The sequence below is a fragment of the Artemia franciscana genome, chromosome 8, assembly GCF_032884065.1.
Source record: "Artemia franciscana chromosome 8, ASM3288406v1, whole genome shotgun sequence".
Taxonomy (NCBI): domain Eukaryota; kingdom Metazoa; phylum Arthropoda; class Branchiopoda; order Anostraca; family Artemiidae; genus Artemia; species Artemia franciscana.
In genome coordinates, this window is record NC_088870.1 from 30,166,683 (window position 1) to 30,183,944 (window position 17,262).

A 17,262-nucleotide genomic window follows, 5' to 3' on the forward strand; every position below is an offset into this window, starting at 1 on the left:
ATTCACTTTTGACTCTTGAAAAGGTTATTGGAACTTTCAATTTCTAATCAAATAAGATCTTTTGAAGTTTGACAACAAATCCTTCTATGCGAAATGCCTTGGTCAGAAAAACAAAGAAATAAATAATACATTGTGCCCACTGTGCTCTTTACCTAGGCACTACTATTGTGCTGCCTTTGGTAATCATGTCATGTTTTATGAAACAGCGAAAATACACGGAAATCACCATTGTTCTATTAAAATCACACCGAAATTGCTGTTCAAAATTTTTTTTTCCAAATGTTCAAAAACTAGGGACTATAGGTATAGCTAGGGATTTTTCCCAAAAGAGCCCAGGGCAGATGACCAGCAGTGGTGGAAGGGGATTTACTGTCATTATTCCCAATGAAGGAAAACCTTTTAATGGTTTTGTTGGGAGAGGAAGTTTAAGTCTTCTAGAGGCTACTAACCACCCTCGCCCTCCAGCTAATATCCACGATCTCTATTTGATTTTTTTGTTGTAGAGTTAGGATTTGACTCCACTTATGATTTTTCCCTGTGTCAGTATTAAATGATTTTAGGTTTAATTTTCAGCACCTTTTTTCTTCTTTTAAGAGGATTGTCAGGTTGTTCAGTTGTTTAGTTGTCAGACAGAGTTGTTTCAGATTGTGTTGCATTGTCAATATTAAATCTCATTCAAGCAGCTTTAAATTTTTTTGTGAATAAATCTCTGTTAGGATGAAATTATATTATAATAATTAATTCAAGTCCCTACTCTTAATTGTCCCCATACTCCAAAGGAATTGACTCATCATAAACTCCTGGGTAGTGGTGTCAATAGAGGAACGGGTAGGGGGACTGTTCTACCGTAGATTTTGCCCTCCCTTTCACCCTTATTTATTTAAAAACGCATGTTGGTCTGTTTGACCTTTAAATAATAAGTAAATATATTCCTGTTTAGATGAAATGATATTAAAGCGATTAATCGAAGGCCCTAGCCTTAATTGTCCCCCATATTCCAAAGAATATCTACACTCTAGAACATTGGTGTCAATTGGTAGGATTGGTATGAGGACGGTGTAATCCTAAATTTTTTGCCCCTCGTCCTTGTTTATTTCAAAATGGCTGTTCAGGGAATTTTTGTTGAAAAAGGCCTTTTCTGGTATTTCCACTGAAAAAACAACAACAAAAAACAATAAATTTACCCCTCCACCTGTATATTAAATAGCGCATTTGCCTCCCCTCCCCCAACCTCCCTAAATTTTGTACAGTTGACTTCACTACTCCTAGGTCTAATCTAAGTAACCAATCAGCTTGACTTCAAAGCCTAATCTCCAGATAAGAGTCAAATTTTACTTTTAGAAATAAAGTTTATTCATGCCCAAAAAGAAAAAGTTCACAGAACTCATTAATTAGTTTAGAAAAACAAAAAGTTCAACTTTATGCCTTCTTGTACTGACGAGTTGCAACGAGGTTGCCACGAGTGATTGTCTGAAAAAAGAAAAAGTGATGGTCTGAAAAAAGAAAAAGAAAAGATGTTTTCAAGTAGAAATGACTACATTCAGAGCAACTATTGTGCTCAGAGAATAAAAATGTAAAGGTTAAAGAGGAAAATACAAATGTTTTAAAAGCACTAAATAAACCAAACGACAAAGTTAAGAGGTTTAGCCGCGATTTATAGGGAATATAATTGAGAGGGAAGATTATGGCTGTTGGCATCAAGAGCACCACCAAAAAATCAATAGGAGGGGGCGGGTATTAGTAGGAGTTTTGTTGCATATGAAAGTATTTTTTGCTTCCTTTGAATACATTTTTAAATATCTTATTTTCTTAAAGGGTTGGGGTATCGTTCTATGGCCCCTTCCTGGTGGCACCCTCGATTGGCACATTTACATTAAATTAGCATAAGGACTTGCATATAATCTCCTTCCTTTTTGGTGCAAAGGTTACTAAAAAGCTTGCTTCAAGGGGTTTGTTCAGACAATTGAGAAAAACCAATGAAATTAATCATACCCTGTCATCTGAGGCATACCTTTAATTCTATAAAAAGTTTTACGCAGGATTAAATTCTAAATTTTTTATCCTAACTCTGTTGATTTGTAAACTCATGCAGATCCTATATTTATTGATTTTAAACCATTTCTAAAATTAATAATATAGATTACCTCTTTCTTATTGTCCTTTCTGTTATATTTGGGTCTGCTTCAAAGATAACCCCCCACCCCTTCCTTGAAACAAATTCCTGTCTATGTGTCTGATTCACACCTATGGTTGGCGTATAGATATGGTTGAAAGACGTCAATCTTGGCCTTATCAATCTTCATATAAGGTGAAACCAAACTAGTTTGATACTTTTAGGACACATCAGGAGTGCTGTCAAAAACTATGGTGAACCATTTCACATCCTTCAAATCCAGCATAACTTTTTATTGTGCAGGTGAAATATTGTGCAGTCGCAATATGACATTAATGCATTACGGTTCTGTGTCCTGTATAATTGTTTATGGCACATGTGCCGCATTATGATGAAGTAATTTGCATCCTTCGAATCCAGCATATTTTTTATTGTGCAGGTGAAATTCTGTGCACGTGTAATGGGACATTGATGCACTACGGTCCTGTGTCCAGTATAATTGTTTATAATATATGTGCCGCGTTATGATGAAGTAATTCGCATTCTTCGAATCCAGCATATTTTTTATTGTGCAGGTGAAATTCTGTGCAGACGGAATGTGACACTGATACTTCACGGTCCTGTGTCCAGCATAATTGTTTATAATACATGTTTCACATTATGATGAAGCAATTCGCATCCTTCGAATCCTGGTCAACTTTTTTTTATCATACGGGTGAAACATCATGATGAAGCGCTTCACATCCTTTAAATCCTTCATGATTTTTACTATACAAGATAAAAATTATGGTGAAGCAGTCTGCCTCCTTCAAGTCCTTCATATTTGCTTGCCATAAAGGGGAAGAATTATAATGAACAATTTTATTCCATCCAAATCCTGCATAATTTTTTTTACGCAGGTGAAGCATTATGGTGAAGTCTTTCCCATCCTTCAAATCCTGCAGAGTACATTATTAATAAGCTGATGAATGAATTTAAAAGCCTTCACAAAATGTATGTTTTTTTTAGATTGAATGTTCGTGATATGCTCGCTTATGATTGGGTCAAACTTCACCAATAATCAAACAAGCTCATAAGAACTTCTTCGGAATCCATCACTGACATTAGCATTTTCTAGTTACTAGGCAACTAATAATATTCATATAGTAATATGGTAATAGTATTACTATATTAGTAATATTATTACTATATATATGAGTAATATTATGAGTAATATATGAGTAACTAGCTGTTGGGGTGGCGCTTCGCGCCACCCCAACACACAAGTTGGTGGGGCGCTTCGCACCCCCCCAAGCCCCCCCGCGCGCGTAAGTCGTTACGCGCCATATTAGTTACGCGCCATTGTAGTTGTGTCCCTGTGTCCCACCTGTGAATAGAGATAGATATAAATATATGTTTTTAACTACGTAAAACATGCGAATATACAACATTCTTCGCTGTCCCATTGTCTGTGCATATAAATAGATTGTCAGGTTTACTGACTCTTGAACATGCAACATATAATTGTCCATGGGAAAAACAATCCCTATTCAGATCTATACCTCATTATTCTAATGATGTGTCCCTGTGTCCCGGTCGTCATTTATATTCCCTGTGTCCCGGTCGTGATTTGTGTCCGGGTGTCCCAGTCTGTAATTTCTCTTTGAGGTTCCCGGTCGTCACTTATATTCCCTCTGTCTCGGTCGTCATTTGTGTCCCGGTCTGTAATTTCTCTTTGAGTGTTTTTTCTTTTTAGTTTTTTTTTTAGTTTTTTACCTTTTTTCAGTTTTCTTTTTCTTCTTTATTTTTCAGCGTCACTATGAAGTACATATCGACGAACCTTTGTTTTTTTAACTTCTGATAGACGAACCTTTGTTTTTTTAAATCTGGTAGGCATTGATGACCTTATCCAAGTCAAAATCCCAAACCCAATCATCATCGCTATCATTTTCAGTTTTGATATGTTTTGACTCTCGCTGTCCAGGTGGATTTTCATCTAACTGCGCGGTTTTGCGTTCTTTAGCCGCAAGCCTGTTTTCTTGCTGTTCTTGTGATTCCCCGGCACGCTTTCTTTTCTTAGTTTGTCTATCAGCTGCAAGCCTGTTTTCTTGCTGTTCTTGTGATTCCTCGGAACGCTTTCTTTTCTTACTTTCTCTATCAGCAGCAAGTTTTTTGGCATAAACTCTTTGAGCAGCTTCCTCGGCTGTTGCCATTGTAGGTTCTTCAGTTATTTACAATTAAACATTTTTCCGTGAACAAATGTCTTAAATACCGTTAATGACGTCACCGTCATAGCAAAAATGACGACAACTAACTTCATGACGTCAGTCGACACAGAAACATGACGTCACCTGACAGACAGACACACAGACAGACAGCTTATTTTTATATATATAGATATATGAGTAATATTACTCATATAGTAATAATATTTACATGCTTCCATAAAGTAATATTAGTTGCATTTTTAATTTCCATGGCCTCAATATGGGGTGCCTAAAATGCAGGAGTGGAGGATTAAGACCTGCTAAAAAATTAAGCTGAGTAAAAACATATAAATGGATAGTTTTCTAAATTTCAGGGGATTTTGAAACCCCAGGATTCTCTGCTTTTCTTAGATATTTTAATATTAAAGGGAGTTTCTCAAGCACTTACCACCGTGAGGTCATCTCCGTTGAAGACACGTACAATTTTGGATTCACCTTTGCCGTCCTTTTCAATTTGTGTAAGAGTGTTTCCGTCAAGAGTGTAAGTGCTCTGAAAAGAAATCACTATATAATCAAAAAAGTGAGTAAATCGAAACTGGTACTACAGTATTCATTTGTTATCTGGAAAACTTTATATTGTCTTATTATCAAAGGGTAAAAAAGAGATTTTGGTGATATACATCTGGGGCGAAGAGATTCGCCCCGAGAACTGGGGCAAAGAAATTTATCTAAATATGGGACGGGCTCCGGATGATTTGAAATGGGTAATGTTTGTAAGTGGAAATTTTATGCCTCTTGAAGAACGTAGGAAATATTTAGGGTGAAATAGATTGAGGGATGGTCCTTACAGTTGCCCTATGTGTGGAGAGATGGATGAGTCTTTGCAACATTTTTTAGGAGATTATAGGGAGCTGAGGGATTTGCGCTTGGAAATATTTGGTAAGGAGGTTGAGGAGAGAGATTGGATTTCGGAAATTTTGAGAAGTAGGTGTTACTTAACTATAAATATATTGGAAAGTTCGTCCGGGTAGGATTGAGGTATCGTGATGTTTTCTTAAATAATTAGTTTAATGTCTTTTCAGTCTATGTTTGTTGCTGTATTTTTTTCACTTGTTTTGTGTATGTCACCATGGCCCAATTGGGCTTTTCGTGTGAATAAATCTATCTATCTATCTATCTATCTATCATCACGGAAGAAACTTTATTTGAATTCCATTGGTTTATTTTTGTGAGGTATTTCCGCAAGCGAATTATATTTTTTTTCCAGAGAAAAAACTATACTAGCCCTTTCTCTTTTTAATCCGGGTTAACTAATGCTGGGCGACGAATCTAGACTGACAAGTGGGAAACAAATAGCTCCTGTATTTTAAAACCAGATGGGATCTCCTGTGAGAAATATGAAACCAGTAAAAGGAACAAAAGTTTTGAGTCACGATGCTTTTTGCAAATAAACTCCCTGTTCCTAAATCAAAATGTCTTTGCTCTCTTTTCTCTTGGCTGTGAGAATGAATTTTACTCATCAATTTTAGGAGAATGTTGTGAGGAAAGCTACTATAGGGATACACCAGGCAATCCCAAGATAAAATAAATTCATTTTTGCCTATCTACAAAACATTCAAAAAAGGAAATGCATTAAGGAAAAGGAAAAGAAACGAAATGAAACACCCAAAGAAAAAATCCACGTCTAAACCACCAAAAGAGTTGACAAGGAACAGTTGTAAATAATATGTCAAATAGCTGAAAATGAAATATGCGACTGATATTCATCTTTAACACACAGTGCTCTACAAAAATTATGACATGCAATGGGTTGGGACAGAATATTTTTGCAAAACAAAACTGTTTTCGTATAACAGCGGGATATTTGCTAAAAACTTCAAATAGCAACAAAATCCCAAACGAACCTTCAAATGATCGGTTTTAGACTGCGAATTCTAAAGAAGTGAAATATACAACGCGCGGGACATAACCAGGGAATAAACATAGCAATACAATGTAGCGAGTACAGACTTGTCACGACTGTACTTTAGTGCGACAAGTTTAGCGCAGCTGATACAGAAGGAAAAAATCTACAGCAGTTATATTGCCTGGCTTGGATGTTGCCACAAAAACATCATAGTTTTGAAACAAACAAAGGAAAAACTAGGAAAAGTTTGGAATTCAGGTAAGAATAGATAATACAATCCGGCAAAGATTATTTTTATTTTAATGTCCTTGGTGATTTGATAGATTTTCTTTATATTGTCTTTTCATATATGGCCAAAAAAAGTCCCGTAAACAATATTTATTATCAAGTAAGGGAAACTAAGGTACCATACGGAGATCAGTTCTCTTAGACCACAATAGGTTGATTTAATACGTTGCCAGTAGCTTAAGAAACTTGCCGAGCTAGAGGGTATATCGAAATAAATGGTACTGGTGTTAGTTGCACCGTTGCCATTGATGTCACTTGCATTTTGATGCCATGAAAAAGGCACCAGTATTGCACCAATTTCTTATTCATAAAAATAACTGGAAATATAATGAGGTGTCTATAGCTTAGGACCAGCATGTATAAAGGAGAGCATCAAGGCCCCAGCTTCCTCCTAAATCCTAGTTTTTTCTGAATTTCTGGGCACTTTGTTCTTAAATTATCAATGTTTTTTCCTATATACCTCTCCCCCCCCCTAAGAAAGTTAATCTGTGTATATACCTTACCATACTTCTTGCTTATTATTCCTAGTTTTTTTTTCTGGTAATGCTGTGTTTGTTTATCTTATTTTTGGTGTTTTTGCTCTTATTATCTAGACACGAAATCCCAGAATTCTGGTTGAGTATGGTAATGCATTTTTTTTTTTTTCTTCTTCTTTCTATATCATTCCCAAAACCTCTCTCTGGTGATGCTTTTGTATTCAAGAAGTATTGATATATTGGCTATAATGGAAAACATCGGGTTGAACCAATCGTGTGTTAATTATTGTTAATTAAAGTGCAGTTAATTTGTTAATTAGTTAAAGGATAACTAATTATTTGTGGTATTACTTGTTATTAATTAGTAATATTAATTAGTATTGTTAAGTAATTAGTATTATAATTAATTAGTTAATTAATTAAGTGAGCGACTTACCTTTACAGCTCTTCCATCCATAGCTTTTTCTTCTTGTTCAACACCAAGTTTGAATGATGCATGATGTGATTTCAAGCCAGACGTGATGATGTGATAGGTATCGCCTTCAACTTTGTACTCAACGTCTGGAGACCAAGCCTTAGCGGCGGTGCGAGTGGCGATATCAACACCTAAAATATTAGAAAGAAAAATTATAATTTCTTTTGTTGCATCCATCTTCAGAGATTTATATATTATATATGGATATGCAGCTTTAGAAGAGCTTACCGTGAGTAAACCAATACAAAAATCAGAACGAACCCAGGATCAGATACGGGTCGAATTCTATTTATACCAATCAAACTTTGCGTTAAAGATAAAGCAGATATTTCGGTAAAGACCGCCGTGAATTGAAACAAATGCCAGCGGGGTCCTGTGAACTTATATCAACAAGGCCGTATCCAGGGGAGTAGGGGTTTGAACCCTTCCCCCCGAAATTTTTGTCCGAATCGTAAAAACGTAGTAAAAATGTATATAAACAAATGTTTTATGTATTTGTTTGAAGTTTATTTTTGTAATCCATCTTCAGACAAATTAATATGCAGCTTTATGGAAGCTTACGATTAGTACAACCAATACAAAATTAGGATAAACTTAGGTTCAGATAGGAGTCCTATTGGCAAGTTTGGCCCCTGAAATAGTTTTTGGGGAATCAGAAGAGGATTTTGAAAAACTTGTTTCTTTAATTTAATTTCTGATTGTTTTTAAATAATGCTAAGAAATCCAGCTTCATGGAGATTCTCTTTCCCCAGAAAAATTCATCCATGGAAAGATATTCCCACGTAACCCCCTCCTTAGACCCCCCAGAATAAATCCCCTTGAAAACGTCTGTGATTTTCCCAATAGCCAATGTTATATGTAAGTAATTGGCAAAGTTTATAACTTTCAGCCCTTCCCCCAGGGACTGTTGGGGATTAAGTCGTCTTTAAAGAAATAGTTATTAGATTTTTCGACTACGTTAAACAAAATGGCTAACTCAAAATTTTGATCCGGTGATTTTAGGGAAAAATGACCATGGGATGGGGCTAGGTGCCCTCAAATTTTCTGGTCACTTAAAAAGGGCACTATAACTTTTAATATCCGTTTGAATTAGCCCTCTCGCAAAATTCTAGTACCACTTGGCCGAAACGATAGCCCCTTGTGAAAAAACTAAAGACAAAAAAAAAACAAATAAACACGCACCCGTGACCCCTCTTCTGGCAAAAAATATAAAATTTCACATTTTTGCAGATAGGAGCTTGAAATCTCTACAATAGGATTCTCTGATACGGTGAATCTGATGGTGTGATTTTTATTAAGATTCTATGACATTTAGGGGGCTTTTCGGGGGATTTTCCCTCTTTTTTTGAAAATAAGGCAAATTTTCTCATATGCACTTTTGATGGAAGGATTAAACTTAATGAAACTTATATATTTAAAATCAGCTTAAGAATCAAATTCTTTTGATGTATCTATTGGTATTAAAATTCCGTTTTTTAGAGCGTCGGTTACTATTGATCCGGGTCGCTCCTTGCTTACAGTTCGTTACCACGAACTGTTTGAAAACTAGCCCTTTCTCTTTTTAAACCAGGTTAACTAATGCTGATCGACGAATCTAGATTGATAAGAAAATATATTTTCTTGGGAGACAAATAGCTCTTGCCTTTTTAAAACCCAATTATATCCGCTGTGAGAAACATTAAGCCATCAAAAAGGAAGAAAAGTTTTTGGGTCACGACACTCTTTACCTGTAAACCAATTACCAGTAAACCAATTACAGACAATCTTTACCAGTAAACCAATATACTGAATCTGATGAGACAAACCTGAGTTCAGATAGGGGTTAAACCTAGCGATTGACGAAGACTTGGTTTGATGTTCCCTTAGAACGAAAAATTTGCTTTTCCGTTCTCCGGCTATGATCAAAATAATCAATGTGGAAAATTGCATTTGTCGATGTCGATCATTCAGTTGATTCTCAAATATTTATTTAGTGCATGTATCTCTTGTTGGGTTTTTAGACGGGAAGACCAGACTGGTTATGACGGGATATGGCCTCGTTCGCGATTGTTTGGCTACAAACCTATAGATGCATATGTTACTCGCACATAAAATGCTGTTATAGAGAGATAGTGTCAACGATGCTGTATTTAACGGTCAAAATATAAAATTGATTTTTACCATAATAATAAAATAGAATCTGTGTTAAATAAAATTTTATAATATTAATATTTATTACTAAATTTTTATCTCTTGGTTTTTAGAAATAAGTCTCATATTTAGCAAGGGATTTTGATAAATTCGTTTCTTAGTACAAATAATCTACTATGATAACTAAGCTTGAAAGGCCTTGGTCCCTTAAGAAACTGAACTTGAGTAAAATGTAGATTAATTCTAATGGTAATAGATAACCATTAGCTATATCGTGCATAGAAATTTGACTGAAGTTTTTAAAGCCATGCTCACAGGTTTTCATATCTAGTTTTCTATTTCTAGTCATCATTGCTTTGGATAAATCACGGCTGCTTGTGAGAGAGGAGGCAAGCAATAATTGGTAGGTTATGGACCTATAATTGTGCATAGATGTTAATGTACAGCCAAGTATACTTGTGAATTGGACTAACACGAGAAAATTGTTGTGTTCTGTAAATTATATTTGGATATTTATTGGGTATAAGATCTGATTGAATAGAGGTTCTCCAAAAGCAGATATTAGAAAGCTGCTTATCTACGACCAATGTTGTATTGCCCCATAGGCTAGTATAGACTAGGGCTACTGTGCACGAGGAACATATATATATATTTTTTTTTTAGCACAAGTAGTTTAATCTAAATGAGTATCTGCTATTACTACTACTATTACCAACAACTCACCACAGCACCAAGCCGCCTGAGGCCAGCACAGCCACGCACACTCTTCCTCCATCCCAATCTAAAAAAGCCTCCCTCTTTACATCCTCCAAGGAAGTTCTCATTTCCTTTAAATCTTTCTTTATGACTTCCTCCCACGCTAACAACAGACAGCCTGCTTTCCATGCAACCCTAGACGGTTGGCCAAAAAGAACAATTTTAGGAAATCTGTCATCCTTCATCCGCAAGATAATGAGTAAGCGAATTTGAAATTTGAGCTACTGAACTATTTAGTATTTTAAATCTTTACTTTGAGTAACGAAAGCCCAAGATGAGAAAAAGTAACAGCAAGAGAAAAAGTAAAGAAGCCGCATATTTAGCAACTTAATTGTCACCTCATGTTAGAGGTGAGAGGTCTCAATAAGAAGACCTACATCTGAGAAAAAGAGACTTGATTTGGAGCCCATCAATGTTTATTTCTAGTTTTAAAAATGTGTTTTTTTTATAACTGGACTCAGAATTCCGTTAATTCCGTGTTCTGCAAGGCCTAAGCCTGTGCATTCTATGACATATCTCTTAACGAAGTAAAAACAACTTACCAATTTCTTTCATGTAATCATCAAGATTTTCACTCTTGATGTGTTTGTATTTTCCAGACCAGTTAGCCATTTTGAGATTATGTAAAAAAGAAGTGATGAATCCAAAACACGTTTGACAGATTGAATAATTTGAATGGTTCTGTCAGGCCATTATATATCAAATCCTTTATCTGTTATTTTTTTTCTATGGGGCAAAATTCAAAGGAGCCACATTAAATATAGATAATGTGCAAATATTACTTGACATTTTTTTTAACGAGTAATGTCCAATGTTTACAGATAAAAATCGTCTGCAAAAAAGCTTTTTGCAGTTTTTTATGTCTGCTTTATATGTTTAGGATTGCTTAATCTAAATTGGAAAGTTAAAAAAAAGACGGCATATATCTTATGCTAATTTAGTCATGTTGTATTTGAAAAAAACATGCCCTTCCTCTTTCTCCGACTAAAAATTTAAAAATAGGGGCATTTAAATTGAAAAAATCAAATAACAACAAAATTATACCCCAAGGAATTTGAGCAATATATTCCCAGTCGCAATATTTTTGCAAACTGCTAACCTTCGGGGAGTGTCTTTCAAATCATCCCTTCCCCGTTGCAGGGGCTCACGAGCAGTCACTGCTGACTTGAGCAGGTGCTCAAGTCAGCTTTTATTTTGGTCTCGATAACAGATTTGAGGAAGGAGTTGGACTAACTATCGCTATTCAAAACTACGAAAGTAATTAGTAAATGCACATTATCTACACATTTATATGCATACAAAGTAATTTTTGAGACCAGGCTCACTAAGCATTACAGAGAAAAAAATAGGGCAAGGAAAAATGCCTAGATAATTAAGCACCAGTACATAAACAAGTATGTATATGTATATACATTGTCGTTTGAATTCTTACAACATGTATTTTACAGAGTGGGGTTAATATTTGTCAAGACATCAGCAACATTAATAATAAAAAGGGAAAAAATCACCGTAATAACCAAGATTTGTCTTCTATTTTGTCACTTTGACAAATTTGACACATTTGAATCCTAAAAGGTTATTTAAAATGTTCAGGCGGTTGATTGTTGAAAATGAAGCACTGATAAATGTGATCAGAAAACTCGTGAAAATGAGACTTGCGACCGCTAAAGAAAAAGGCATGGAAAAAACGACAGTGAAAACACTACCCACAAAACGATCTAGATACGATCTAATTGAAACGATGTGACTGGCTACAAAGACGATCTAAATAGATTAGGACTTGAAGGAAGAATTCGTATTTTTTCCAGGATGGTTGTAACGAACCTGTGGTGAAGTCATGACTTCAAGAAGAGGCTTACGTTTGCGTTAGAAAATAAGCGACAAAGAGAATCCGTATATAGAAGCCTGCCGCGTGCTGAGTGCCGAGGCCCAGCGGCGTAGCCGCCCTGCTCCCTGTACACTATATATGTATATATATGAATATATATATATATATATATATATATATATATATATATATATATATATATATATATATATATATATATATATATATATCATGAAAAGAGAAATCACCAATGCTACAGCACAAACAAAAAAAAAAAAAAAAAAAAAGAGACAGAAGAAGAAAAGGAAGACTGTTTTCCTAAATTAGTGATTAATATAGACCAGCACTTGAATGAGGCCTTAACCCTACTCATCCATACAATCACATAGGTCAAACAGTATAGCCACACACAATCAACCATAAAGAATAATCCATGGACAGGCAGTCATGTCGTCAATAAGTATAAGTCGTCATTTACCGAACAATAGAAAAAATAATATAGACAAATAATTCAGAGGCAACACCCAACATATATATATATATATATCACCGCAGCGCTAAGCCGCCTGAGGCCAACACAGCTATGCACGCTCCTCCTCTAACCCAATATATTCAAGGTCTCACTCTTTACGCCCTCCCAGGAAGTTCCCATTTCCTTTAAATCTTTATTTATGACATCGTCCTATCCCAGACGGGGACGACCTGTTTTCCGTTTAGCCCCAGACGGTTGGCCAAAAAGGACAATTTTCGGCAATCTGTCATACTTCATCCGCAGAACGTGGTCTAGCCATCTCAACCTTTCTTTCATTATTGCCCTATAATGGAAGCGGGGTTGAACCACATTTTTCGTACAACCTACTGTTTGAAAAACGGTCAGTCACCTGGGTACCCAGAACAATCCGTAGGCAATGAAGATAGTATGCACAAATACACTGTCATTTCAATTTCCTTTAAAATAACATGTATTTTGAAGAGTGTTATTCATATTTGTCAAGACATCAACAACAGCAACAATAAACGGAATAAAATCACCATAATAACCAGGATTACCCGAGATAGCTAATAAAAGTTGACTGACTGTTTAAAATATAATGATACAATCTATATATATATATATATATATATATATATATATATATATATATATATATATATATATATATATATATATATATATATATATGTGTGTGTGTGTGTGTTTGTGTGTACTCTATAATATAAATAATAATATAAGAATGACTCACCGTAATTTTTCATTGATTAATGTCGTAAACGAGAAAATACTTTGATATTTTAGCTTGATTACTCGTTTTTATTTCTCTTCGCTTTAGGTATTATTTATTCATTTATTGTAATTTCAATGAGAACCAAGCTGGAATTAGTATGCAACTTTAATTCTGGTCGTCTTTGGTTTTGAAATTAAGTTTTAAAAAGAATCCAAACTGAAGGTAAGAAACAGAATTAAAATTTAAAACAGACAGAAATTTTTCTGAAAATAAGAGGGCCTGCCCCTTCCTCAACCCTCACTCTTTCACATTAAGGTCCTAAAGTTCCTTAAAAATACCTTTCAACCAAATTCAATGGCTCTTGTCTTTGATTAGTCTTTCTTAAAAAAAGAATTAACAAAATGTCACATTTTAGCATAAAAAGTGAGGATTGAAGAAGAGACAGTCCCCCTCAAATTCCCGATCTTCTAAAATCATTGGATGAACACTATCATCCCTTAAAAAAACAAGAGCTAAGAGCTCATATGGCACTTGTGACGAGCTCGGACGAGCCAAGAGCCAACAGATCATATGGCATGAGCTCTAGCAAAAGTCTAAGAATCAATAGATTGATTTAAAAGGGAAATCGGAGGTTTAATGCCGGTCTTAAAAGACCGGTCTTAATATCGGTATTTAAAAGAAGAGCTCTGAGTCACGAGGTCCTTCTAAATATCCAAATTCATTAAGATCCGATCACCAACTTTAAATTATAAATGCCTCATTTTTTCTAATTTTTCCACTCCCGTCAGCTCCCCGGATTGTCTAATCGGGGAAAACGACTTTATCATTTCAATTTGTGCAGCTCCCGGCCACCCCTACCAATTTTCATCGTCCTAGCACGTCCAGAAGCACCAAACTCGCCAAAGCACTGAAACCCACTCCCTAAATCCCCGAAGAAAGTGGATCCAGTACGGTTACGACAATCACGTATCTACGACATTTGCTTATTCTACCCACCATGTTTCATCCCGATTTCTCGACTCTAAGCGTTTTCCAAGATTTCCGGTTTCCCTCTCCAACTCCCCCAATGTCAACAGATCTGGTCAGGATTTTAAATAAGAGCTCTGAGACTTGAGTTCCTTCTGAATATCAAATTTCATTAAGATCCGGTCACCCGTTCTTAAGTTAAAAATTCAACACCATCAACACCACCAAACTCCTCCAATATGAACAAATCCGTTCCAATTATGTCAGTCACGTATCTATAACTTGTGCTTACTCTTCCCGTCAAGTTTCATCCCGATCTCTCCACTATAAGCGTTTTCCAAAATTTATGTTTCCCCACTCCAACCCCTTATGTCCCCGGATCCGATTCGAATTAAAAATGGAGCATCTGAGACATAAGATCCTTCTATAGTTTCATTAAGAACCGATTACCCATTCGTAAGATGAAGATACCTCAATCTTCACGTTATCCGAGAATTCCAGTTTCCCCCTCCAACTCCCCCCAATGTCACCGGATCTGTTCGAGATTTAAAATAAGAGCTCTAAGGCACAAGATCCTTCTAAATATCAAATTTCATTAAGATCTGATCTCCCGTTCGTAAGTTACAAATACCTCATTTTTTCTAATTTTTCCGAATTACTCCTCCCCCCAACTCCACCAAAGGGAGCGGATAACCAGTCTGGTTATGTCAGTCACATATCTTGAACATCTTTTTGTTCTTCCCACCAAGTTTCATCCTAATCTCTCCGCTTAAGTGTTTTCCAAGATTTCCGCCCCCCCTCAATAAAGATGGGTCGGGATTTGAAATGAGACATCTGTGTTACGAGGTCCTTCTAAATATGAAATTTCATCAAGGTATGATCACACCTTCGTAAATTAAAAGTACCTCATTTTTTCTAATTTTTCAGAATTAACCCTCCCCCCAATTCCCCCAATTAGAGCAGATCCGTTCCGGTTATGTCAATCAAGTATCTAGGACTTCTGCTTATTTTCCCGCCAAGTTTCATCCCGATCCCTCAACTCTAAGCGTTTTCCAAGATTTTAGGCTCCCCCCCCAACTCCCCCATATGTCACCGGACCCAGAGCGGACCCGTTCCGGTTATGTCAGTCAAGTATCTTGGACTTGTTTTTATTTTTCCCATCAAGTTTCATCCTCATCCTTCCGCTTTAAGTGTTTTCCAAGATTTCCGGTCCCCCCAACACCCCCCCTTAATGACTCTGGATCCGGTCGGGATTTAAAGTAGGAGTTCTGAAGTACGAGGTCCTTCTAAATATGAAATTTTGTTAAGATCCTATCACTCCTTCGTAAGTTAAAAATACCTCATTTCTTCTAGTTTTCCAGAATTAGCCCTCCCCTCTCAACTCCCCCAAACAGAGCAGATCCGTTCCTGTTATATCAATCACGTATCTAGGACTTTTGCTTATTTTTCCAACAAGTTTCATCCCGATCCCTCCACTCTAAGCGTTTTCCAAGATTTTAGGTCCCCCCAGCTCCCCCAGTGTCACCAGATCTGGTCGGGATTTAAAATAAGAGCTCTGAAACACGATATCCTTCCAAACATCAAATCTCATTAAGATCCCATCACCCGTTCGTAAGTTAAAAATACTTTATTTTTTCCGAATTAACCGGCCCCCCACTCCCCCCCGATAGTCTTTTTCTAACTTAATCTGGTCCGGTCCCTGATATGCCTGCCATATTCGATTGTCCTAGCTTACCTGGAAGTGCCTAAAGTAGCAAAACCGGGACCGACAGACCGACAGAATTTACGATCGCTATATGTCACTTGGTTAATACCAAGTGCCATAAAAATAAACACACATCTGTGAGCTTTCTTCCGGCCTAAAAACAAGAAAATTCCACATTTTCATTGATAGGATCTTGAAACCTCTGCAATAGGGTACTGTGATACGTTGAATTTGATAGTGTGCTTTTCATTGACATAGCTGCACTTTTTGAAGGCGTTTTCTTATTATGCTTCTCAGTTTCGCAGCTTTTACTGGACAAAATTAAACTTAATGTATCTTGTATATCCGGAACCACCATAAAAAATCCAATTCCGTTTTATGTATCTATGGTCATCAACATTCCGTTTTTTAGAGTTTGTTTACAATTGAGCCGATTTACATTTGTTTACAATTTTGTTACAATTGAGCTTACGGATTTGTTTGGTTTGAAACAGGAGCTGTTTGATTGCTTAATACCCTTAGCGTCAGTAGTTCGAGTAACTCTAGTGGTAGCATCAATAGTATTAATGTATTAATAGTAATAGCAATAGCAAAAGTAGCAGCAGTAACATTAATGTATTGCTTTCGGCCATTTCTCATCAAGTGTTGGAAGTTTCAACTTAATACAATTGGCCGTTATATCTTCATCTTAATTCCTTACAAGTTAGTAGACGCAATAGAGATAGTAGTTGAAGTAGCAGCAGTAGTAGTATTAGCAGTAGCATGTACATATTGCCTTTTGGTATATTGATCTTCCCCTTTAAGCATTGTCTGAAAGTTCCAACTTAATGTTCAAATCCATTCTTGAGATACGTCCTTTAATGCACATAGTGTTTTTTGATTTAGTTTAAATTTCTCTCAGTATTTCAAAAGTGGTTCTCTGGTTGTAGTAGAGGCAGTGGTAGCAGTAGTAGGTGTGGTACTAATAGTAGTAGTAGCGTGCAAATATTATCTTCTTGGTCAATTGATCATCTTCCTTTTTATTTCCCGAAAGTTCCAAATTAATATACTCAGTTATTCCTGAGAACCCTTGAGACAACCCGTATACGCATAACATGTTTTAATTTAGCTCAACACTCCTTTCAACCTTCTCTGAAAGACTCACCTGAATGCCCTTTGTCTTTTTAGAAAGTAAGGGTCAAACATGCATACCTTTCTGAATAAGATA

The 17,262-nt window shown here is 36.1% G+C and overlaps 1 protein-coding gene across 2 annotated transcripts in view; it reads right to left on the minus strand.

Annotated features, from left to right (window-relative positions):
- The window catches only part of LOC136030276 (fatty acid-binding protein-like), a 47,122-nt gene extending 36,094 nt beyond the window's left edge, over window positions 1-11,028 (minus strand). Inside the window, exons 1-4 of one of the 2 annotated variants that reach the window (XM_065709134.1) lie at window positions 10,873-11,028; window positions 7,406-7,575; window positions 4,748-4,849; window positions 1,330-1,470 (exon numbers count right to left, since the gene is read on the minus strand). In XM_065709134.1, the coding sequence (XP_065565206.1) occupies window positions 1,420-1,470; window positions 4,748-4,849; window positions 7,406-7,575; window positions 10,873-10,942 (393 nt within the window). In that variant the 5' untranslated portion in view covers window positions 10,943-11,028 and the 3' untranslated portion in view covers window positions 1,330-1,419. Of the gene's footprint in view, window positions 1-1,329; window positions 1,471-4,747; window positions 4,850-7,405; window positions 7,576-10,872 lie in introns of those variants that run through there. The other variant, XM_065709136.1, reaches the window with a different exon arrangement.
- Between the last annotated feature and the right edge of the window lie 6,234 nt (window positions 11,029-17,262).